The sequence below is a fragment of the Triturus cristatus genome, chromosome 4_2 (assembly GCF_964204655.1).
Source record: "Triturus cristatus chromosome 4_2, aTriCri1.1, whole genome shotgun sequence".
Classification (NCBI taxonomy): Eukaryota; Metazoa; Chordata; class Amphibia; order Caudata; family Salamandridae; genus Triturus; species Triturus cristatus.
In genome coordinates this window covers 367,402,907-367,429,189 of record NC_140586.1, presented here as the reverse complement: position 1 = coordinate 367,429,189, position 26,283 = coordinate 367,402,907, and the positions used below count along the sequence as shown (strand labels likewise).

At 43.0% G+C, this 26,283-nt stretch overlaps 1 protein-coding gene across 5 annotated transcripts in view; it reads left to right on the top strand.

The window, feature by feature from the left end:
- The window catches only part of LOC146833904 (complement factor H-like), a 1,264,875-nt gene that overhangs the window by 538,708 nt on the left and 699,884 nt on the right, over positions 1-26,283 (top strand). For all 5 annotated transcript variants that reach the window (XM_085601813.1, XM_085601812.1, XM_085601811.1 and 2 more), the window contains 2 exons: positions 10,973-11,158; positions 12,168-12,350. In XM_085601813.1, the coding sequence (XP_085457939.1) occupies positions 10,973-11,158; positions 12,168-12,350 (369 nt within the window). The remainder of the gene's footprint in view (positions 1-10,972; positions 11,159-12,167; positions 12,351-26,283) is intronic.

Genomic DNA, 26,283 nt, shown 5'->3' with positions numbered 1-26,283 from the left:
TTACCATGGTAATGGTGTATAAACACTAGACCGTCAACTCGCTATTGATTTAACAGTAAACGCAAATGAAAGTTAGTTAATAAAGGATATCTCTATTTTTTATATATATGATGTTCCAAGTTGGATTTATGGAACATGTCACATGCTGAAACGAAAACATCGTATAATTTTATTTTATACATGCTGTCTAGATACAAGAGGGTTAATTGTTTCTCTTAAGGATAATGAATGTAATTTCTATCTTCAAGCTCTCTGTATAGATAAACAGATAGCTTAGGGGGCATGTTAGTTTCAGCTTAGTAACTCAAAGGTAGAAACATGAAAATAATGAATAATAACGTCTCTGTATTTGTTTGTTTGAGAGGTTAAATGATGGCATGTTCCCAAGGTAAATCGCTATTTAAGCCATTTTTAAAGGTGTCTAATGAGAAAATCCAAAAGACTTCCGGTTTTTTTCGGATTTGCATGCCCCCTTTATCTTCTTGTATGTTGATTTTTTCTAAAATCCGCCATTGGATTTCTTCTGGTTTGTGTTGTAAATCCAGAAAATGTTTTACTAAAGGGGCAATTAATTTTTTAGTTTTTATTGCCGAGCGATGTTCCGCTATTCTAGTGTGTATGGCTCTGGAGGTTTCCCCTACGTAACCAAGTCGGCATGGGCAGAGAATTAAGTAGATCACATTTTGTGTTCTACAATTCCACATGTTGGTTGCCCGGATCGTGAATCCATTGTGGATTAAAGTTTCTCCTGGTAGAATTGAGTCACAGGATTTACATGTAGTACATTTAGGTGCCGATTCCGATCTGTTAAAAATATTCCCCGCACGAATCGTATCCGTATTTTATTACGTACGAATCGTACAAGTCCCGTACAAACTGGCAAGTACGATTCGTATGTAAAAAAATCCATACGAATCGCATTGGGAAAATTCCCCGACACGTCCTCGGGTCGGAAAAAGTGTACGACACGTCCCCGTACAGTTTTACGTACGGATCGGGAAACCGAAGTCCGAACGCGCAAGTACGATCCGTCCCGTCCGTCCGAATGCACAACCGTATGGTAAAAACACCGTACGGAGCGAACCTCTATAGCTACCATGGAGACGTCCGAACATGTGCCCGTATACGTGTTGAACACCCCCCAGCTCCCTGCGGATGTACGCGCTGGACCCCCAGCCCCCCGCGGACGGACACGCCGTACCCCTAGCCACCCACGTATGTACGGTGCGGACCCCCACCCATGTATATACGGAGCATACCCCCACCCCCGTATGTACGGTGCGGACCCCCAGCGCAACGCGCTGGGGGTCCGCACCATGCATACGGGGGTGGGGGTACGCTCTGTACATACACGGGTGGGGGTCTGCACCGTACATACGGGGGTGGCTGGGGGTACGCACCGTACATACGGGGGTGGGGGTACGCTTCGTACATACACGGGTGGGGGTCTGCACCGTACATACGGGGGTGGCTGGGGGTACGGTGCGTCCGTCCGCGGGGGGCTGGGGGTCCGGCGCGTCCGTCCGCGGGGTCTGGGGGTCCGGCGTGTACATCCGTGGGGGGCTGGGGGGGTATTTGGCGCGTACCGGGCCCCCTTTTCCTCACGCTTCGCGGCGTACTTAGCTTTTTCGGCACTTTTTGGGTGCCGTAAAAATATTGCCGTCCGGAGTGCTGTCGGTACGATTCGTACTTGCTGGTAGTAAAAAGCTGCCTGACTCCGTCCGCACGTCGCTTATGCGCTGTCCCGGATCACATTCGGATGTATTTTTGTGTCGGTCGGTGTTTTGTACGATTCGTACAGAAATGATGTTTCCGTACGAATCGTACTTGCATGTTTGTACGTTCTTTTTCCCGGGTACGAGTCGGACAGAGTTGTTCCTTTGATTGGAAACTCTCCATTAAAAGATTTTTGAATAAATGGTTGGCTCGAATTTTGACTTTCAAATCTAGAGTGCAGCATAATATCTTTCAAATTTTTGTTTCTGCGATATACAAATAAAGGTTTCTCTAATTTAGTGCTCTTATCTGAATTGCAATTTAAAATATGCCAATTATTATTGATTATATGTTTCACTTTTGCATTTAATGTCGAATGTTTAGTTATGCATATGAGTTGTTTTTGTTCCGTGTGTTCCGCTTTTTGAAGTAGATGGTCTCTATCATAATATCTGGCTCGTTTGTAGGACTCTCTGAGTCTATGAGGATATCCTCTTTCTAGAAATTTTCTTTTCATGTCGATTGCTTGTTTGTCAAAGTCAGATAGATTGGAACAATTACGTCTAACTCTGAGAAACTGAGAGAAAGGAATGCTTTGCTTTTGGCTTCTAGGGTGGAAACTATTAACATGTAATAGTGTATTTCTGGCAGTGGGTTTTATGTGTAAATCTACTTCTAAATTCCCTGATTGATTTCTGATTATAATATCTAAAAATTCAACTTCAGTGGTGTTACTATGGGCGGTGAACCGTAAATTTGAATCTGTGAGATTTAGCCATTGTAAAAATTCTGGTAATGTGTCTTCTCCACCGGTCCAGATAAAAAAGATGTCATCAATATATCTGGACCAGTGGGAGACAGATTCAAAAAAAGGTGCAACCTCATTATGGATGAACTTGGTTTCCCAGAATGCCATGTAAATATTGGCAATCGAAGGGGCAACCGAAGCTCCCATACTGACGCCTTTTACTTGGCGAAAAAGGTGATTACCAAATGTGAAAATATTTTCTGTTAGGATTATTTGTAGACATTCTGTTATGAACAGCTTAGAGCATGGTATCTCAAATTTATCTATACCATTGTGTTGCTTCAATGGCTTCCTGTTGAGGGATGTTGCTGTATAGTGACTCTATGTCAAGAGTCACTAATACATTATGATTGGGATTAAAAGTCAGATGTTCTATTTTACTTATCATATCCCTAGTGTCTTGTATATATGACGTAATTTTTGAGATATAAGGTTTTATTTTATTATCCACAAATTTAGACAGTGGTTCGGTGACTGTGCCAATGGTAGAAACTATAGGTCTGTATGGAGGGTCCTCTGTATTTTTATGAATTTTAGGTACACCATAGATGCATACAGTTTTTCCTTTAGAATGATTAAGGTAGTCATATTCTTTGGCTGTAATATGTTCTTCATGGAGTGCAAAATTGGTTAAAGTTAAAATCCTTTTCTCTATTCTAGAAGTTGTGTTAAGTTTGATGCTACAATAAAATGATTGATTATCTAACATTTTTAGCATGTTTTGTTCATAGTCTTCAGTATTTAAGATTACAATCCGTCCTCCTTTGTCACAACATTTAATGGTCACTGATTTATTGTGTGTAATATTCTTCATTGCTAAGAATTCTTCTTTATTTAAGTTATATCTAGGTTTGGGTATAAATTTTAGATTATGTTCTAGTTGTTTCAGGACTAAATTTTCAAATGTAGATACCTCTGGTCCTATTTGTTCTAATGTGGGTGTGAAAGTTGAAGGTAAAGATAGACTATTTGTCGAAGGACTATTACTATATGTTTCTTCATTCGAGTCAAGGAATTTTTTTAATCTAATTTTACGAAAAAATGAAAATATATCTTGATAGAGTTCAAATTTGTTGGCAGAGGAATGCGGAACATAGGATAAACCTTTGGTCAAGAGGGTCCTGCTAGGGGAGTCTAGATGATGAGATTACAGATTAAATATGGGGACTATACTCCGTGTTTCCAGTATTGTCGGTTCCTCGTTTCTAACAAGTATTGAGGGTCTGGTTGGTATTGGGGTCCCTGGTAATGCCCTCTGGGTTAGGATTGGGGTTGGAACCTGACTCTCTGTCTTCCCCTGTGTGCCCCTCTGTGACCTAAAAAAGGCTGATGAGAATTTTTGTTGGAGTTAAAAGAATGATATGTGTCACTAGGTTCATATGGATGTGGGATACTTTCACTGTCTGAATCAGACGTATCTTAAAAAGTCGTCACTTTTTGGCGTCTAGAGGTTTGATCATTGATATATTGATTTTGTTTGTAAAAATCTTCATTTAGGTATGGGTAAGTTCTTTCCAATGTACAGTATCTTTTATCTTTAGTTAGTTTATCTAATTTTCTTTTATTTAAGTATTCAGCAAACGAAGCAAGTTCTTTGCTTGACTCTTCTAGTTTTTTTGTGGCTTCTTCTATACTGTTATTCTTCTTGATTTTATCTTCTAATTCATTAAGTTCTATTTTGAGTGCCACTGCTAATTCTTTAGCGGTTTCGATTATCAATATCATCAGATCTCTTGAGCTCCATTTGTCTAAAAATTCTCTGTATTGGATAAATAATCCTGGGATGTTACGTATACGTAAGCCTTGAGGTATTAGGCCGGCTTTTAGATATTCTAACATAAACTCTCCATGAGCTTCCATTCTTTAGAGTTTCTTTTTGAGATCTAATAGTTTGTTGATATCGTCATTTGTTTGGATACTAGATTTAGAGCTACTAGCAAAAGAATTACTCGTACCTACAAGTATGGCGAATTCCTCATCAGAAAACCCAAAGGTTTTTAACTGAGCCATAATATACAGGAGGGATTTGAGAAGAAACTGGAAAGAAAATAAGAGTAAGAGAAAGGTAAGGCAAAATTCCCCTAAAATGTAGAAGGGGTGTAATGGTAGAAACTTAACAATTATTTTAAATGTAATTGAAGATAATGTCTAAGGTAGGGTCATTAACTGTAAGCAAACAAATTATAGTTCGATAAAGGCTTAGATATATCTCTTTATGTTGAACAAAGAAGGACAGTCCCGTACAGACAGGCTGTGGGTAATATATTGTTGATAACTAGGACCCCCTGTGATGGTGGAATTACAATTCCTAGGAAAGGGCAATACACAATGTAGCAATAACTTCCTAGGCAATAGTTATATATTGAACATTCCTTTGTGTCAAATAAATGTAACAACAAAATAATTTAAAAAAATATACAAAATGATATTTATTAATCACATTTCAAGTGTCATAAAGTATTAAAAAACACAATTACACAATATAGACATACAATATGTCATCATTTGTTACAGTACTTTCATAAAAAAGATAATTGTGATATGAGAAAAGGAAAATTAAAAAATGGGAACAATCAAGTGGCACAGTCTTTTATCTTCGACGCGCGTTTCGGCGTAACATACGCCTTTGTCAGGAAAAAGCCACAAATCCTGAAATTAGTAAAAAACATATGCTAAACATCAATTTATATAATCATCTTTCAATTTTTATAGTTGGGGATTTAAAAAAAAAAAATTACATTATTAACCTGACACATAAAGGTATTTTTTAATTTACTTTGTTTGCTTACATTATCTCTTCCTGAGTTAAGTGAGGAAGAGAGACAAGATTTATCACGTGAGAAAATATATAGGACAATGATCACGGGATTGTAAATAGAGGAAAGGAAATAGAAAGTGTAGAAAGAATAGAAAGAATAGAAGAACTGTGGTGAAAGAGAAAGGAATAATATGTACCAAGGTTCCAATTTGATTTGGAATGCACCCAATGTGATACAGGTATGTTGGTTATTGCTTACTTTATATTGTCTCTTCCACCACACCCCTTTTTACCAAATCTTGTATGATGGAGAGCAAAGCCTTCTCGCCAGCCGGAGAAATTTTGTACTGAGGTATACGAGGAAGCCGAACATTTTGCTTCAAAGTAATAAAAACGGGTGGAATCTTCAATAATCCTACTTCTGTGTCACCAGTGGCCCACAATGTTGCTGGGATAGCAGCAAACTCAGGAGGGAGGGGTTCATTTTTAGTGAAACACTGCAGAGTATGCTTTCCAAAGGAATTAATAGTCAAGTAAACACCATCAGGCGAGCAATGAATTTTAGCATGCAATATTTTCAACAAATCCAAGTCCAACAAATTTTCGCCACAATGGGAAGTCAAAAGAAACGGGGAGTCTATCGTAACAGGACCAATTGTAAAAGGAATAGGTTTGGAGATGGGGCTCACCACCGGAATTCCCGAGAGTCCTACCGAAACATTATTGTCCCCGGACAGAGTAGCCCCTGGGACCAGGGAACGAGAAATAGAACTATTCATTGCACCCGTATCAACTAAAAACTTTTCATATGTCCCCATCAAATGCGCCTCTACATAAGGTCCTTGCTGATCAACGGGTACTGGCAACTGGCCCTCACTCTGTCCATGGCTATCCTATGTATAAGCATACCCTTCGGTCGCGTCCATTGCACACTCTTCATTATAATACTGCCTACCTCTTGGATTATCAAAATAGTTCTTTTCTTGTCCAAATTGCGTCGCCTCTTCTCGTCGCATATCACTGCGATCCACACTTTCACGACCTCTTCCTCTACTTCTCATAGCCCTGTTCTGAGCCAGCAACAACAGACACTGAAATCGCCAATGCCCTTCTTCCTTACAATGAGCACACTGATTTATTCCCAAAACAACAGCCGGCCCTATGCCTCGTCCAGTTCCCGCCCCCTTTGGGACAAACCCTCTACCGCCTCTCTCTCTGCCACGTCCTTGGACAACTTGCTGCATCAACACCCGTGTTTTAAGATCCTTTGCTTTCTTTTCCGTCTTATCCTTACTCTCATTTTCTCTGTGTTCGTAATATTGGGCCATACTCAATATTACCGAGGGCGTGGAAGTGGTCCATGTACTTTCAGCGGCTTGTAGCTGTGCAGAGACTTCTGGTAACAAATTGGTCATGAAACGATTAACAAATAGTCGCACACCGCCTTCCAACGATAAATTCTGTCCACTAAAATCAATGAATACGCCCTTAAATCTAGTGAAAAAATCAGAAACACTTTCATCTTCCTTCTGTTTACATGCGGTCAATTTGTCCCAATCCACCTTAAGGAATGCATGTAAGTAATAATACGGCCAGGTAATGCCATTAATTCAGGTTTCGGCTTGTTTCCAGGCTTATGATCCTTGTCCCAATCTTTTATCTGCTCCCATGTTCCGCCTAATTCTTGAACATGGTCTTGATCATGCACCTGACGCCATACGTCAACGGGAACTAACAATGCGAAAAATAGCTCTATGTCAGCTAAGGTCCTGATGGCCGAAGAGGCCGCATCTGTGAGTTCTTTATAAGAAGCCGTGGGATTCTTACGGGGGTCAGGTAATTGTGATTTTAGCGAGAGGACTTCACTCCTCTTCCAGGGGGTGTAAACCCATTGCTCCTGCACCCGGGCCTCTACATGAGGTCTAGTCACCTCGCCCTGGTCATTCTTTAGTTCCGGTATTTCAGGATGAAAAATAGGATGAACTTCTCGCATAGGATGCTGGGTGTCCCACGAGGGACACTTTTGATGCATATGTTCTCGATAATTTAATAAAACCTCCACATTTCTATACACTTCCTCTGGGCTAAGTTCAGACTTATGAGCCCTGTCCCGAATGTCATACATCACTTGGGGGGCCAACCCTCCTGGAAAAAACTGTTCCCAAAGAGTAATAATCTATGCAGTCATATGTTTCAAGGCATGTTGCTGCATAACAGGCTCATAGTCTCGAAGCGTGTTCCATATATCAGTTATAGTGTAAATAGGCTGTTGCATCCACTGGGATGACTGATTCTCTATCATCTGTTTCTCAGTCGGTACTACAGCCGAACGAGTAAACAATTTCAATGCGTCGAAATCCCCCAGAGCATGAAATGGAGTCAAAACAGCTGGAGATGGGGTCGTGCTCGCAGAAAGGGAAGCCCACGCAGGGGTGGGGGCAGACAAAACAGCTGTGGACATAACGGAAGACGGTTCTGTAACAGGCCATAAAGTAGCCGTCTCAGACACAGAGGGAGACAAAACAGAGGCCATTCCCGGAGAGGCAAGGGAAGAGGAAACAACAGGGGCGGAAGCTGAAGGGGCCTGTACTAAAGTCGGGGAGACAACGGGATATATACGCTGCGGAGCATAAGGTGGAGGTGGACGAGTATCCAATAAATCCTCTATCTCATCCTCCGCTTCAGTCCTGGCCACATAGGTCTTATCCACTTGTAATCTAAATTGTCTGTCTGCTCAATCAATCCCTTGCTCAGTTTGTGCCTTATCATAAGCTATAGCTTTCTGTGTAATTGTCTGATTTCCTTTCATCCTACATACTTTCTCTTCCCGCATACGTCTACGCTTTGCTTCCTTCTGCCACAGGTTTAGAGAGTCAAACATTGACTGTCGACTACGTTTAGAAAATAATCGATCCTGCAGAAAATGTATCTTTTTCTCATCAAAAGACCCGGTTAAGGGCCATTGTAATTCCACATTATCTTTAGTATATTTATGCCATAGTGTGTTAATCAAGAGAGGTGTAATACCATGCTTTACATACATATCATAACTTGGGCTGCCCTCAGGTGGGGCAGGTTGACTTTCAGCCAAACGCGTATCATTGGGGCGACAACAACATCCAAAACAACTCAATTTGCTAAAACGCGGCATGGTTATTGTCGTCACACGTTCCTAATTTGATCACAAAAACAAACTTCCAAACATGGCCATGTTCAAACATTCACAAAACATACAACCTCACACTCATTCAAACATACACAAGGCAATAATATATATATACATGCAAAAATATTCGAGAATGACGTCCTTTCAAACAGAGAACAAAGCCCATCGACTCCTGTTCATGGAGAATCAACCAAATTCAAAATCCAAGACCAACAGATACCAAAACCAAGCAGTCCAAAGACTACGGAGAGACCGCCAGACAGGTATAACCACAGACCGGCCTACATACCATCCCGCGGCCTTCCTGGTTCACTCTTGATACTATTCTGACTAAGCCCGCTTTATTAGCACTGCTTCAGATGTATTCCCAAGGCTACCCAGGTACAGCCACAGACCTTTCCAAGAGCAGTCCGGACGGGCGCGCACCACACGTGCCACACCAGGCATCCGATCGGCATCTCTAGTATTCACAAAAGGTCCGTGGAGCATCTATACGTGCAGCCACCAAAATGCTGCCCCGTCAGACCCCCAAAATTCTCCGTGGTACACTGACTACCAAATACTTACACAGTTAACTGCTTCAAAAGCACTGCTCAACAGTGCATGCCAAGAACATCAAAACAATTCCACTCACCTGGTGCACATAGGTACAATTGCGTGTTCTCCACTGCCAACTTCCTGAAGACCAACACGGTCAGCTCCTGGGTTACGCCCGTAGGACTCCGGTGAAGGGTCACTAGCAGCTGGGGATACTCTGAGCGTGAGGGCGGAGTAAGTTCATACCAAAGATGGCTAAATTTCAAAGGATCCTTTTTCCGTCCACCCGCTCGACCAGAATTACCCCTTTGTCCTTATCGCCCGCTTACGGGGAGGACGACCCAGTCACGGAGTCCCGGCGGAGTCGCCAACTGATGTACCATAAAAATAAACTAAAGGACTATACCTACCAATAGTCCCAATACCATTACCAAATAATCAGTCAGTTGGCAGTGAAAAAGGTTTGATCGTTTATTAGACAAAATACTCTATAGAGGAGCCTCTCCGAAACTCACCCATCAGGTGCGCAGAGAAGACTGTTGGCTCGTATTCAAACATGCGGTTATATACTTTTCAGTTCAACACATAAAATCACTGTGAATGGAAAAACACCAGTTGGCCCTCGAGCTCCAGGAAAGGACCATATATGGCACACATCAGATCAGTACAAAGGATTGACTATCTATTACTGATGAGGTCAGGAGGGGTGACTCCCTTTCGTCTTGGTGCCTGGGAGTGTAGGCACAGCGCCTCCAGGAATGCGCTTATCACCCACAAAGCCAGATGCGACCTTGAGTCTTTAGAACAGTCGAGTGAACGGCCTACCTTCAGCTGCTAACAATAACTCAGATGAGCTGGGTCCTGACAACTGCGCGTGATCAACGAGTGATCACGGCCCGTGCTCAAGATGGCGACTGTATGGTTCTCAGCCTACTCTTTGGCAATAGATATAAAGGGAGGAAAGAAAAGGGTTTCCTTCCAAGCAAAATATATTAAACAGAGAGTGTAGGTATAGATGCATCATGCTAACATAATACAGGTCCGATACTCCTTATATACGGGAAATCTACCTTTTTATCCCTCAGCATCATGGCAGCCACTTTCAATATACTGTTCGAGCGCAGTAAATCGGCAGCCGTCTAGTGGGTCAGTGGGCTACTCTGTCCACTGCAGGGGCCTGTTTTCGACCTCGCAGTCACAGGTCCAAATCCTGGCGGGTCAGCTCAGCCTTTCATCCATCTGTGGTCAATAAAATGAGTACCATTGACTTGGGTGACAATAAACATCTGTTATTCAGCACAAAGATGCCTCTGGGTGAACATGCACTTTACAAATACACATGTTATGTCATGTCAGAGGGGCAAATTCCAATATATTAAAAGTAAGTAGAAAGTGTGCGTGAAACCCACCAAAATGATACAAGCAGCCCAGCAGCATTTTGTATCTGTGGGGCCTTTGTAAAAATATTTGTATAGGTAAATAAATAAATAATGTATGGCGCGGGATGGGGAGAAGAGGAGGAGAGGAAGACTAAATGGAGAGACAGAAAGGAAACACATGCACCTCTGTGGAATGTGCCATCGAAAATAAGGTTCACCTCAGATGTGCAGTGGAAGGGTACCACTCATGAAGTCAGAACTCTGTGAGACTAAAATGATTCTGGGTGGCTCAAACATAGGAATGTGGAGAAAAGATATATACAGCTTACAGAGGTAGATAACAAATATAACCAATCATAATGAAGGAGCTGACACAAATACCCATATATGTATATGTTATGGATTGGAAACAAAAGTTCTGCCGACAGAGACCTAAACCTGGTTATAGCCAATACCTAAAAAGTGACTTCTCTTAGCAAGAATTAAGATTCAGATATGCATCTTTATTCTTAGCTGTTCCAAAGAGCTGACATTATAAGAGGATGACGTATGAAAATGTATTACAAAATGAAAATAATAATAAGTACATATGATACTTTGGTTCACAGGATCGTGCACACCATCATCCAAGGAAATGGATCTAAAGAACATTATACTTATGAATGAAAATACAGAAATTAAAGATGGAACCATGGCGGAGTTTGAATGTAAACCAGGTTTCTACAAGAAACCAAATCAAATAATGACAGTCGAGTGCACCCGGGGGAACCTGGACTATCCAGAGTGCGACAACAGTGAGTATTGCTTCTTAAAATGTGATTATATTGCTAAAACTGAAACAAATCCACTATTGGTTGTTTTCACATTTGCTACTTAGTGATATGCTTAACTCTGTAAGCAGTTTCCTGGGCTGATTTTATAAAACGTTAATTACGCTACTAGTGCCTCAATTTAACTATTTGTATTTTTTACTTTTGTTTTGAAATGAGTGTTCCTGTCCTTCTATTCTGATAACCTAACTGAATTTGAAGGATGCCACATTTACTTAAGAATTCATAAGGCTTCTCAATTGGCTGGCAAAACTTCATTAGTCTCCCATTTAAGATGACTGATAGAGTTCCCTTAAGAAGAATCAACAACCCGTGGATACCTTTAGAATTACAAAATCTGGGAAACCCTGGCGTGGTTACCTTTTGAGGAAGGTTTTTATGAAGGTTTAAGAATGGAGGACCCACACATCAAAAAGGGATTAGAACCATAGGGGTCTGGACCCCAAGCATTCAAGCAGTCAAGGGGTTACGCAATCTATACATCACTTTTTTGTTTTCTTCAGTAGGGCACAGGTAAGCAGGGCATTTCCACTGAGCAGAACTGTTGGCCTCCTTCCTCTATGTATGTCGACCGCAGCATTCAACATTACATAATTGTTGAACTTGACTTATACCTTCTAAATACTTCCAGTGCGCCCTTTAAACATTTAACCATGAATTAACACAAAATGATTATCAATGCTGTGAAAAGTTTCCAGGGTTGCTGTTTGCCCGGGGCTACTGTATAGGATCAGAAAGACCCACTAAAAGCCCAAAGGCTCGTATTACTACAGGAGATTCTCAGGGATATGGTGAAATTCAATGCATTACATCTCAGTTCAGTTTGCATGCGCCTATTTAGGTTTTTATCACTTTCATAAAGATGGATTTGGCATTGCAGAAAATATATTGCAGTTACAGTTTTTGCCTCAAATCTACCTTTGCAAATCTGGATGCATCCTAATACATTACACTCTTCTTTGTTTTCATTCAGCTCCCCCAGCTTGCTCTAGACCACCATTGGTTCCCCATGGAAAAATTGTTGGAGATGTGAAAAATCAATATAATCAGGATTCATCTGTTGAATACGTATGCGACGAGGATTATGCTTTGGAAAGGACAAGAATACTGACTTGCATTGATGGGAAATGGTCAGGGGATGTGCCACAATGCATACGTAAGTACAGAATTACCTCAGGATACTAAACATAGTGAGTAGAATTCACACATATTTCGCAGCGACTTGTGCTTGCAATACTCTTGTCTTACTCTAAATTCAAGACGTGAGTCAGGTTTAAGCCAGTAGGATTCCTGATTAACTGTTAGAATCAGTCCAACAAAATTGTGTTCCACTTACTGTAGGAAGGTAGGATCTGCTAGCATGGTTACCCCCACTTTTTGCCTCATGTCAGTGTGTTTTTGACCTAGTCAGCTGGGAACCTGCTAATCAGGACCCCAGCAACTGTGCTTTCTCCCCTAAATTGACATGCTAAGTACTTTGATATCTCCACAATTGGCTACTGGTGTACCCTTATACCCTTATAAGTCCCAGCATATCGTACTAAGGTACCCAGGGCATAGGTACACCAGGGGTCTCCAATGGGCTGCAGCATGTAATGTGCCACCCATAATATTCCACTCAAAACTGTGACTACTAGGCCTTCCATTGCAGCCTGTGTAAGATGGTGCTTGCACCTCTCACAACAGATATAGGTTTCCTTATATCTAAGGTCACTGCACTCAGACGCCTATAAGTTACCCCTATTGCAGGCTCTTCAATCCTAATGGCAGGGTGCTTGGTTACAAGTGTGAGGGTACCCCTGCATGAGCTGGACACCCCTACAAACCCAGAGTTGATTCTCCAGGCTTGGCAAGTGCAGTCAGCCAATTTAAGACACATAGTGGACATCAGTCATTACAAGATGTCTAACTATATAGTGGCTGCACTGAACCGGTATCAAATATGTTGAAATCATTCCCCAACACTGATTCTGGTGTTAAGGGTATAATCCCATGTACTGGAGGGTCCTAGAAAGACCCCTTGTGCTCCTGGTAATAGCCTTTCAAGGTCTCTTCACCCCCTATACACCAGTCTTCCCTGGTGCAGGTAATCTGGTTCCTGGGGTATCCACGTTTGGAGTGGCACTTCAACCTTCTGTCCTCCAGAGGAATTCTTCAGGGTCCCCTGAGAAGGGCCCTTCTTCTTTAAAACTGCAACTGCGACTTCTCTATTTACTTCCATTGGGCATGCAGCTGTTTTTCCACTCTGCACGCAGACTCAGTGGGGTTCCTGGGTATTTACATTAGGTGGTTCCTTGTGTCTCTGGCTCCTCTGGGTCATCTGGTCCAAGTCCTGTTCTCCTTTGCAGTTCGCATTTCACTTTATTAGTATATGGTTTGGCTGCCCCCTGAAGACCAGTGTATATCGTGCTACTTACCTGATTATTCAAAAGTATTCTTGTGTATTTTGTCGATATCTCTGGTTAGGAAATATTCCAGTGTGTTAGCGATAGTGTGTCTAATTAGGTAAGACCAATTTTTATGAACACTGCGTGTTTTCCTTTTCATCTAACCTACACTACTCATTAACTCATTAAAGTTGGTAATACAATCTACTATACACTTCTTCAAGATAAGCCTAAAGCCTGCTCTCCACAGCTGCCACTTTGAGAGCATTCAAAGGTTTTCAAAGACCACTAAAATCACCATAAGGGTTGTCTGGATTAGGTCAAAGATGAGTGACTTAAATACTGTGCACCATATACGAAGCCAGCCTCCTACACTTACTAACTGCAAAATCTTTGTGAAACAGGCCAAACATTTTGAATCATTCAGTTCCATTGATTGGGCACCTTGAAGGCCTTTAGCTTTTCATGATGGAGAAATGATTTGATTGCAGCTGCAATTGCAATGCAACAGCATCTATGAAAACGCTCTGGAATTCTAAAGCGCATTTATATCTGTTTTAGCTAACACATGGAATTGTGCTTTGCAGATATAATGAGAATGCATTCATGGAGAATGCAGAAGTCCTTACATGTGTCAGTGGTGGACACAGGCAACTAGTAAGGAAGTGAATCATCTTTGTATTCTGCCTCCCCCACCAAACGTTTGGTAAAATTTGATGACATTTTGATGAAATTATTGATGTGTCTAATGTTTTGGTCTGGTATCTCTCATAATCTTTTTAGGTAAAAGCATACATCACACAAAGAAGTTACTCAAAATACCAGGAGGAGACAGATTTGAGCAGAAAATGTCTCTCTATACAAGGCATTCTGCTCAAATTAGCCTCCCACGCACATAAAAATCAAACAGATATAATCACATAGGTAACAGGCAATTCAGCAATTGCATATGATCACTGCCATATAATGAAAGTTACCTACAGGCGTAGAAGCCTCTAAGGCTTTATCAGAGTAGAGGAAATAGATGCTAATGGCTTTCTCGATTATACCATCTACATGTGGATTTTGGAATAACCTACAAGTGTCATTTATCGGACAAGGGCATTTACAGGTCTTGTTATTTAGGGCCTAATTACGACTTCATCAGCATGGGAGCTCCTACCCTTCTCCCACGGCACCAATCTGACTGCCGCCTGCCCACCAGATTACAAGTTGTAATCCTGGTGGGCGGTCCTGCAGCGGAGGTCCCACGGCGGAGCCTTTCAAAGGCTAATAGGAGAGCCTTAGAAAGGCAGTGCCATGGCACCGCCACAACTCGTTCCAGCAGGGCATAGACTGTGAAGTCCATTCCGTGCTGGAACTGGGGATGCATGTGCCCCCTGCATGCACCCCATGGGCCTGAGGCAACTGGGGGCCCAGTAGGGCCCTCTTAGTTTTTTACCACCACACTTTTGAAAGAGGGCTCACCGCCATAAACACGGTGGCAGTGAGGAAACTCCAAATATGCATTGAGGTGCCGAAGAGGCACCACCAACATGTTAGAGCTTCTGACCAATGCAAGACCACTGGGGATAGTAGTTTCCTGGCAGTAGCAGCAGTCTTATGGCAGTCTGACCATCCAAATCATAATACAACGGTTGGACTGCCGCTACCGGTGCCCCACCATGAGTTTGGCGTTCCAGGGACCGCCAACCTCATAATTAGGCCCTTAGTTAGGCATCCAAAAAGAGAATACTAAAATGTAAGTGTAGGAAGGTCAGATCCTTCTGCATGGTTACCTCCACCTTTTGCCTGGTGTTGTTATAGTGTCTGACTAGACAGACTGTGTCTCTGTGCCTCCTCCCTAAATTGGACATGGTGGTTACTTTGGTACACACCAGATTGGCTACTGGGTTACCCTTGTAAGTGCCTATTATATGGTACCAAGGTACACAGGGTGTAGGTACACCAAGGGTCTTCCATGGGCTGAAGCATGTATTATGCCACCCATAAGAGACCACTCAAATTGTGACTACAGGCCTGCCATTGCTGCCTGTGTAAGCTGGTGCTAGCACCACTTACAACAGATATAGGTTTTGCTGTATCTGAGGTCACTACCTATAAAACCTATAAGTCACCCCTAAGGCAGGCCTTTCAATCCTGAAGGCAGGGTGCTGGGTCCCAAGTGTGAGGATGCTCCAGCATGAGCAGGCATCCCTACAACCTACAGAGTCCATTCTCCTGGGTTGTAATTACATCAGCCATTACGACATGTAGAGTGGCCATGCGTCATCACGCGATGAACATCTCTAAACTGGCTGTAACGAACCCTGTCATGTTTGGTATCAATCATACGGTGTGGGAGGTATGATTACATGCATTGTAAAACTCCCTCAGTGCTCCAGGTACAAGTCTTCCAGAAAAGGACTGTAATCTAGGGCTGCAGCCGACCAGAGTCAAGTTTCTGCCCTCCTGCTTCCGAGTCAAGCTCGAGCAGGGGAAGGAAGAACAAAAGATATCCTGTCACAGGGAGGTGTGACCACCTCCCAGACAAGGCTTAGTGTATTGGGCCATGGTGGGTGCACTTTCCAGCAACACTGAGACTGCTTAAAGGGCACACTTGGTGCTCTCCTTGCATACTCCTGTTCAAACCACTTCATGAAGCCATTGGCTTCCGCTCTTGTGCAAAACTGGATAAGGGACCTGGAAGTATCCTCCCCATTATCCAGCTCCTTCTTTGGGAGGGACCCCTGAATCCTCTCAACCCTTTCCCAGGGGTACTTAAGAGCTGAACTGTGGGTAGGTCCCTAGATTAGTTGTGTGATAAGATTCAGATCACTTACCACTTCAACTTTGACCGTCTGGACACTTTGGACTTTGCTTTACTTCACTTAAGGAACCAAGACCTCATCAGGGAAGATTCCTGCTGCATCCGTGCTCCATTCAGGTACTTAGCCAGGCCTGTGGAACTCCAAGAAACCCAAAGTAATCTCCCTTGGAGTGAAGGAGTCCCTCCCCTGCATCTGCAGGCACTGCAACAGAGCTGACGGTCTGCTGATCCTGGGCTCCCACGTCCTTTGAAAGGCTCAGCAACACAGGTGGTGGTTCTACAACTCCCCCGAGGCCTGTGCTGTCCTCTCACCAAGTTTGAGGCCAGTATCCCTCATTGGAACCGCTGGAACAGAACCCCTGAGCACTGTGTCGACTTGCCGTTGCCAAGGCTTGTTGGCTCTCTCCTCCAGAGACCTTCAGGACCAAACAAGCTCCTACCTCAAGCATCCTCTTCAGCCAAGAACCTCACCTACAGCGCATCCTCTGCACCGTGGCCTGCAACTCTTGATGAGCTGCTCGAGGTCCTCTTGCGACTCTTGTGCCTTTGGCCCGTGGGTCCTCTTGAGAGTCTTCTTTGGCACCAGTGGGCTCCCCTGTTTGCTTGGGGCCTTCTCTGACTCTCCTTCACTTGGTGAGTCCCTAGGACCTTGCTGGTCACGACACTACATATGCCGGACGCTGACCCCTTGGCACTCGACATCCGACATGGGACAGCACGTATCTGGCTCCTGGTCATCCACAGCATTGTCTGATCTGCACAGCTACAACATAAAAGGCACCGTAAACCTCTCCTGCATTCCCGACATCAGTGGGCATTCGCCTTCCTTGCCTCCTGGTCACTCCTGAGTGTCATAGACTCTGTCCACTCTGCTTGAAGGTACCTCTCAACTTGAATCCACCTTTGGGGTCTACCGGACTCTTTCGTCTTTTTCTCCAGTGGCATCTTTCTTGAAGTCACTACATTGTGGTCTATGGCCGTTTCTGACTTCACTTGACACCTATGCACCCAGCGTCCCTGGTGTAGGTATCCTGGTTTCTGGAGTATCCGCTGGTGGGATGACTCTCCAACCTTCTATCTTCCATGGGGTGTCTTCAGGCTCCACTGGGAAGGGTCCTTTTTCTTTATAACTGTAACTGCGACTTACCCATTGACTAACATTGAGCACGCGGTTGTGTTTCCACATTGCACACGAACTCGGTGGGGTTCCTAGATACTCACCTTGGGTGGTTCATGGGTCCCCGGCTCTTCTACATCTTCTGGGTTCATTCTTGACTTGAGTTGTGGTTTGCATTCCACTATTTTAGTATATGGTTTGGTCTCCCCCCGGAGACCACTTCGTATTTGTTCTACATACGTGCTCTATTTCCTGAATATTGTGTGTATTGTATTGGTATCTCCTGGTAGGAGATAATACATTATGTTAGTGTCTGTAATAAAATACCTATTTTCATAACTACACTGTGTGATTTTTGTTCACTTAATGCATACCATGAGATCACAAACTGGTAAAACTAGCTGCTTTACACTCCTTTTGGACTAAGCCCGAAGGCTACTCTCCACAGCTACCACTAAGAGAGTTTTCTAAGGTTGTCTACGACCACTTAAATCACCATAAGGGTTGTCTGGATTGGTGCAAGGTGCTACACTTACATAAGTGAGCACCATATACCAAGCCAGCTTCTCATAGTAAGTCTGTAGTTCTTCACGGAATTTACTCTTTGGTTGAACACTGCACAAAATATAATTTTGGATAGACTCAACATAATAAAATTATTAACCTGACTTTTCCCATGTTTAAAAGGGTCCCAAGTGCAAAGGTAATAATAATTTCTACATAATTTTGCTCCTTCGTGCTATTTAGTTTTTGCAATATTTCACTGGTCCATCGCTAACAAGATTCAGGATTTGCACTACACTGCTGGTCACGTTAATTACTCTTCTAGCCATCTGACAGTTAAGACACCTCCCTTGGAAAATATGCCCTTCTGAGCAGGAATGGCCTGGTTGAGAATGAGGGTGGAGAAGAAATCTGCACGGGTGGGTCAGCTAACACTCATTGACAAACTTCAGTACGACCTTCTTAGAGGGACAGTAGTGAAATAGGCAGAACTTCGCTACAAGTCACACTATGGGCACCCTTTAATGTCTTGGAGGGCAGTGTTAGCTAGGGGTGGATCTATGTAACTGAGAGGGATCTCTCAGACCACTGATGGGTGATCTCTTCTGCAGACAAACTTACCTGTTTAATTTTTATCTGTTGTTCCTGGGTAGTTAGTTTGCTAGCCTCCAGTTGGTGATCCCGTTCCTCCCCGGTCCACCGTAGCACTCCTGTGCTGATTAAGTTGGAGGGGGGGCATTATTTGCGCTCTCTTCCTGACTATAGCTACCATTTTGAGTGGGCAACAGTCTAGCTGTTCCCCTGACCAACTTTTCTCACTATAAAATTGTAGGATGGTTCGATTTTCCTTATGATAAAATTGCCCACAATCTCAAGGGCAAATAAGCTTTCCTTCAGTGCAATTCATGTTTTTTTTTAAAGCTGTATTTTATTGCATCTTAATGCATGCTATATCCCACTTACACTATTTTGATGCATCTTAATGCTCACTGTATTCCACTTGCTTTATTTGAATGCAACTTTATGCAAGCTGTATCCCTCTTGCATTATTTTGAGGTATATTTAGGTAAGCTGTATCCCGATAGGTCATTTTTCCTTGGGCTATGTACTGCAGTATACTCTTAATCTAAAAGGTGCAGGTCAGTCATTGTGGACCCACTTGAATACAAGATAAATGGAAAGGACCATAAAAATCGCCATGCAATACAAGCACGTCATATCCCTTGTGCAGTTTATGTAATTAATTATCAGCTAGGACTACAATACGTTTGAGACCAATCCAATGGAAAGATCGCAATTTTTTTTTATTTTAATGTTGGCATTACTGTGACCCAGTGTTAATGCCAGGCTCACCATTCAACAGTACTGGCATTGCCAAACTGACCAAAGCACAAAGTCGATCTTCACGCTCAGTAGCTCATAGTATCCCCTCACAGAATACATTCTGATGTTGCTAATGTGAAGTGTCGCCATTTAGTGTCTGTATATTTGGTGCAATTGTTTTATTGGCAGATACGTACATCCAGGCACAATAGACACCAGTTTGAGGTTCCCTTAGTTAACCATCATCCATTACATAATAGATGTATTCTACCATTGGCGTTATCTGCTGCCGTTATGTTCCTTTCCCTCCCCAGCGTCAAGGGACTTGACCAGGAGACACCTTTTACTCCCTCTCCCTCAGACCAGCTCCTTCTCTTTTGCGGCCCGACGCTATGAGGAATTCCAGATCTGATATGGGTGATCATGGGATCTCCACCAGTTTTGTCTGAGTCTGACTCTTCTGGTGTCCCCTACTTGTTCTTTTCCCCATTACCTTTCTGCTGATTACTGATGGCCTTTCTGCTGATTCCTGATCTGCACTCAAACCCCTTACTTTTCCCCCTATTACCCTCTTTACTCCATAGGTCTTGTTTTACTATGTTTATTGAATGCACTAGCAACGGATGTAACTGTAATGTAAATGATTTAACGCTGTAACATGTCTTAATCCTCATGTAAAACGCTCTGATACCTCTGAGTCTAGCCAGCGCTATATAAAACTCAAATAAAAAAAAAGACGCAAAGGGGACAGAGCTTACAGATGCAGTAGAAAAACCTCACAAGCATTTATTTTTAACCTGCTCACAGTACCTTTTTGATATCTTTTGATTGCTACTGGGTGATCTTTTCTGCAGACAAACTTACTTGTTCATTTTTATCTGTTGTTCCTGGGTAGTTGGTTTCCTAGCCCCCATCTGGTGATCCCGTTCCACCCCAGTCGACTACAGCCCTCCCATGCTGATTGAGTGGAGGGAGCGGCATTATTCACGCTTTCTTCCTGACTATAGACACCATTTTGGGTGGCCAGCGGTCAAGCTGTTTGCCTGACCTTCTTTCCTCACTCTAAAATTTGAGGATGGCACCGACGTGCATCAGGCTTGTGACAGCGGCGTGCCGCAGGCGCAACCAAGTCGCACACAAGGCAAGCCTGTCTGCACCCGTCCGCGCCTGGACTGTGCCCGGTGCCTGTCCCCCTGGCCATCCTCACATAGATTCACATCAGGGACTTAGTTACTCATGAGAAGCACTTCTTGACTTAAAGGTAAAGAGAAAGTCAGCCAATTTTCCACCATCAAGTATAGCAGCTATAACTGAACCCCTACCGATCTCCTGCTCAAACTGCAACAGTAGTTTTCTGACCATGCACTCACCCTGGCGGGCTCTATTTTTGAAAGTATTTCCAACAGACCTAAGCTCCTAGTTGACCAGACAGCCATCATCTGTGCCCTTATGAATACCAGATTGATGGTAAAACACAATATGGAAGTAGCCAATTTCATTTCTAACCACTGCATAGACTTGGTTTTTGCGACAGAAACATGGCCCTGAGATCACAGAGGTGACACTTGATGGTTATACCTTGTTCCGTCTCGACAGACCTAATTAAAGGGGTGGGGACCAGCAATAATTTACTGAGAGTACTCGTTAGTGGCTTTTAATCCAGTTACTATTGAGGGAATGGGAGCTGTGATATTAAATATTGAAGTCACAAAGAACCAATCATTTAATGGGATGCTCATCTATCATCCATCGGGACAAAGAGTAACATTTGTAGGAAAACTCAGCCAGTTACTGGAAGTTCTTTTACTGAAATCTGACTTTAGGGTTATTGGGGATTTTCATTTTCATTTGGAAAATCGTTTGGATACAGAACCAGAACACCTTTTAGATTATCTGTCAGGTATCCGCTTTGCTAAAATATTGGAGGGGCACACACATCAGTTGCTAGATGGGATTTTCACCACCAACCCCAACATTAAGTTTATCCATTCTTTGCCATTAACCTGGACGGATCACTATGAAGTAATGTGGAACCTAAAATTACAAGGTAGCTCTCTTATAATAGCACGTAAACTGATCGTGGCTAACAGTGCGTGTCATAAAGTCCAAACTACCGACTTGGATTATTGGTTATCACAATCATTTTCTATAAATGACACTAATCTAGATCAGATGACAGAGGACTATTTTAACTGGATCAGCTCATCCCTCAATGTTATTGATCCACTTAGGGGTCCAGCCAAAAACAAAACAAAGATTTTTCAACCCTGGTTTGATGAATCTGTTAGAACCGTCAAACAGGATTGTCAAAGACAAAAGTGCAAATGGCGCACGGAATATAAGGTAGAGGAGAGGAAAAATATAAAATCTACTTAAGAAGTTATACAAAATCAATGCTTGCAGCCAAATCTAAATACTACACAGAACAAATAGAAACAGCCCACTATAAAAATATTAAACACCCCCATGGTAAATATTATAGCAGTCAATCATCAAGATGTTTGTGATTCCTTATGTGAGGATGCCGGCGTGCGGGAGTACCTTGCCTCCACGCCGCAAGCGTGCTAATGGCCCCACCCCCTTCTCGCTAGCAGGACGAAAACACACACGGATGGCGGCGGATGGCGGATGGCGGCAGCGGGGAATTGAATAAACACGCGAGATGCCAGAGGCCGGTAAAGGAATAAATATTACCTGTAATGCTGCTGAGAAGGAGAGAGAAAAAAAACGGGCTCCAACGCTCCAATGCTGATGTCAGGGATAGCAGCTCAGGCTCCATCGATATCACACTGAAGATTGTAATACCAGTATGGCATCAGGGAGCAGAGCGATGCTCGAATCCTGTACAGTACAGTCCGGCTGAAAACACGTAAGGAGGAAATTGTGGTGGGAGAGCCGAGATGAAATGTTGTATGGGAGCCTATTAATGTGGAGAGAAAGCAAAGTTGAATAACATTTGGAGTCTAAAGAAGAGAAAAAGAAAAAGGAAGTAGGGGAGGGGGCAAAGAAAATATATTCAGAAACATGGTGAGACCCCAGAAAGAGGGAGCGGCAGATGGAAAAACCTCTAGATCTGAAGCTCAAAAAATTAAGAAAACGCGCCGTGCCCTTACAAAAATGGCACGTCAAGCGGTTCGCAAAAGTGAAAGGGGTATGGCTCTATCCTCACCACAGAGTCAGAGTATGCTGGGAAGCTCAGATGACGTTACCTCCCCGGACATGATAGCAGATAGTGGTGAAAACAGAACATCTCTGGCTGACCTATCCGTGTCTCAAGAGAAAAGCAGCCCGTGGGAGGTCATGCCCACCCTCTCCTGTACTAATCATGACTCTATTGCAATAAGTAATGCTCCAAAAGAGATAAAAAAATTCCCTATGTTCACAGTCTCCTCAGCCCCCTCCGCAATCCTCACCACCTCAGCCATTAGGCTCTACAGTATCAGTATTGATCTCGCCTGTGACTTTGTCTGGTTGCAAGAATCTCACCCTGCAGGAGGACTCTTATCTCCTGGCACATACAAAGACAACAGGAAAGGAGAAGACCCCTGATTTATCCCTTGGAACGGATGTAGTAAAACACGTTGATGACTCTGTGGCGCATGGGGTTCTAGAGTCACTAGGAATAACTATTGAGCCCCTCCAGGCTTCGGTACCATCTCTGCAGTCTTCTATACAAGAACCGTCAGCTGAACCTGGGCTCCCTTCCTCCATGACGCTCCAGAGTCACTGAAGCTGAGACTAGAATATCCACAATCGAGGATCAAATGAGTTCTGTTCTGTCTGAGTCACGGGAGGCTGTTAAAAAGAGAAGATATCTTGAGAATAAAGTCAAAGAACTAGAGAGTCACTCCAGGAGATCTAATCTCCGGATAGTAGGGGTGCCTGAAGGGATTGAGGGCTCACAAACTCTCCATTGGGTCAATTCGTTCATAAAGCAGCAAGTCTTGCCGGAACACGAGGGGGATCTTTCCATTACTAGGGCACATCGTGTTCCTGCTCAGCCTTTCCCTAACTCCCCATTCCCGTGGACGATTCTCTTGAACTTCGCCTACTATATAATAAAAGAGAAAATTCTGTCAAAAGCTATTCACCAACTCCTTATCTCCTGGCACATACAAAGACAACAGGAAAGGAGAAGACCCCTGATTTATCCCTTGGAACGGATGTAGTAAAACACGTTGATGACTCTGTGGCGCATGGGGTTCTAGAGTCACTAGGAATAACTATTGAGCCCCTCCAGGCTTCGGTACCATCTCTGCAGTCTTCTATACAAGAACCGTCAGCTGAACCTGGGCTCCCTTCCTCCATGACGCCGCTAACTTATCCTAAAAATATATCCCTAGCTAATCTAAGTAGTGAAAATCCGGGAACATTTCAAGTAGATATTAGGGATATGTTAAATTTTATTTTGGGAGAAATAAGAGACATGAAAAAAATACAACAAACCGAGATCAGCATACTAAATCAGGGGTTAGACAAGATCGAGGACGCGATCAAGGGTATTCCTTCCAGAGTCACTGAAGCTGAGACTAGAATATCCACAATCGAGGATCAAATGAGTTCTGTTCTGTCTGAGTCACGGGAGGCTGTTAAAAAGAGAAGATATCTTGAGAATAAAGTCAAAGAACTAGAGAGTCACTCCAGGAGATCTAATCTCCGGATAGTAGGGGTGCCTGAAGGGATTGAGGGCTCACAAACTCTCCATTGGGTCAATTCGTTCATAAAGCAGCAAGTCTTGCCGGAACACGAGGGGGATCTTTCCATTACTAGGGCACATCGTGTTCCTGCTCAGCCTTTCCCTAACTCCCCATTCCCGTGGACGATTCTCTTGAACTTCGCCTACTATATAATAAAAGAGAAAATTCTGTCAAAAGCTATTCACCAACGGCAGTTTTCGATCAATGAGACTCAGAAGTGTCAAATTTTTTCAGACATGACTGCGGTGGCAGCTCGTAGAAGAAAGGAGTTTGTTAAGATGTTGCATTTATTCAAGGCACATGGTGCCCAGGCCTCGATTGCGCAGCAGTCCAAGCTACGGGTCCTGGTGAAGGGGAAGTTCTTTATGTTTTCGGACCTAGATGAGGCCTAGATCTTTTTGAAAGAGCTTTCTAGACCCTCCGCAGAGTCTTAGTGGCAAAACCCATAGGACAGTCTTGTAAAGGTTCTGTAAATGGGCTTTTTTTTTGTATAGATGAATTCTCTCTTTATTTATTTCTATTTCTTTTTTGCTTTCGTTTTTCTTTGTCGTCTCCTGTTTTTTTTTTCTATTAGGGGAGGGGATGGCCCATTTTGGCCGCTACACAGGGTGCACAACATGCCACCCAGGATAGATGGTGGGGGGGAAATGTGGATAGCGTGGTTGCAGGAGAGGGGGGTTCACATTTCTAAGGGGGGTCTGCGTTAAGGGTTTTGGCGGTTAGGGGAAGGGATATTCCAGAAAAAAAAGAGCAGAGAAAAGGGTTTATGAAATGTTATTTCTAGTGATTAGACATGGCAAGCGGTAGATTACAGATTTTGTCATTAAACACCAACGGCTTACTGAATAAAAAGAAATATGGTGCACTTATTAGATGGGCTTCCTCACTGGATCACCATGTTCTTTTTTTGCAGGAAACACATCTTAAATCGATTTCCCCCAATTTATATATCCCCAAAAAGCTCTCTACAGCTTTCTTTGCCTCGGCGGGGGTAGCTATGAGAGGGGTTGCAATTTACTTTTCTAGCAAAATAGATTGGGAATTTTTGCAGGTCCATAGAGACACTCTCGGGAGATGGATTTGGGTAACAACTATAGTCAAGGGTATAAGGCTAAATTTTATAAATTATTATGGTCCAATTATTGATAATGTTGTACCCCTGAACCAGATATATGAAATTCTAATTGCCTCCCCCGGACAAATTATTTTTGGGGGGGACTTTAACTACAACTTAGATACTAGGAAGGATACTACTAATAAAAACAAGAAACAACTAAAACCAAATACAAAAATATAATGAGAGCAATTCAAGAGGAATTTTCGCTGGTAGACTCTTGGCGGCAACTCCACCAAGATATAGAATTTTTTACTTTCTATTCTCACCGGTTCCACTCAGCCTCCCGGATAGATTATTTCTTAATATCTAGGTCGTTACAAGTCCCAAATGCATGGATCCGTGCTAATCCATTTTCAGATCATGCGTTTGTTGGGATATCTCTAGTCTTAGGGCAGAGGGCTAGGCAACGACTTAGATGGCAGATGGACCGTCTTCTCCTCCAAAACGCAGAATGGATTTCAGGGTTTAGAGAATGGATCCTGCTAAATTTTATGGTCAATGATAATACTGCTGCCCCATTTGCCATTTGGGGCGGGTTCAAGGCAGCAGCTCGGGGCCAAATAATAGCTGTGACGGCCACTCAGTCTAAAATTCGGAGACTGAAAATAGAAGACCTACAGAATAAGGTTAATCAAGAATATGCCTTAATGATTCAGCTTCGAGCTAACCATTACAATGAAGCTAGCTCGGAGTTAAGGGAATTTTTTATCCTAGAGGAAATTTCCAATTCTAAAATCTTTCAACAAAAAATTTATGAGGAGAGCCAGCTGATTGGAAAGTTACTAGCGAACTCTACGAGAAACAAAACAGAATCCTCCTTGATTCTCTCACTTAAGGATCCGGCCTCTGATTATGTTACAGTGGATAGGGATAATATTGCACGGATATTTCTTCAACATTATGGGCAGCTGTATTCAACAGAATATCCCACTAGTAATGAACAAATCCAGATATATCTTTCAGACATAGATGTTCCCAGGCTTTCCGAGAATAAAGTTAGAGAGTTGGACGAGGATATAGGGGAGGAAGAAATAATAAAAGCAATAAAATCAATGGCTGGGGGCAAGGCGTGTGGTCAGGACGGGTTTCCACTGGAATTTTATAAGGTTTTTATGAAAGAATTGGCATCCCCATT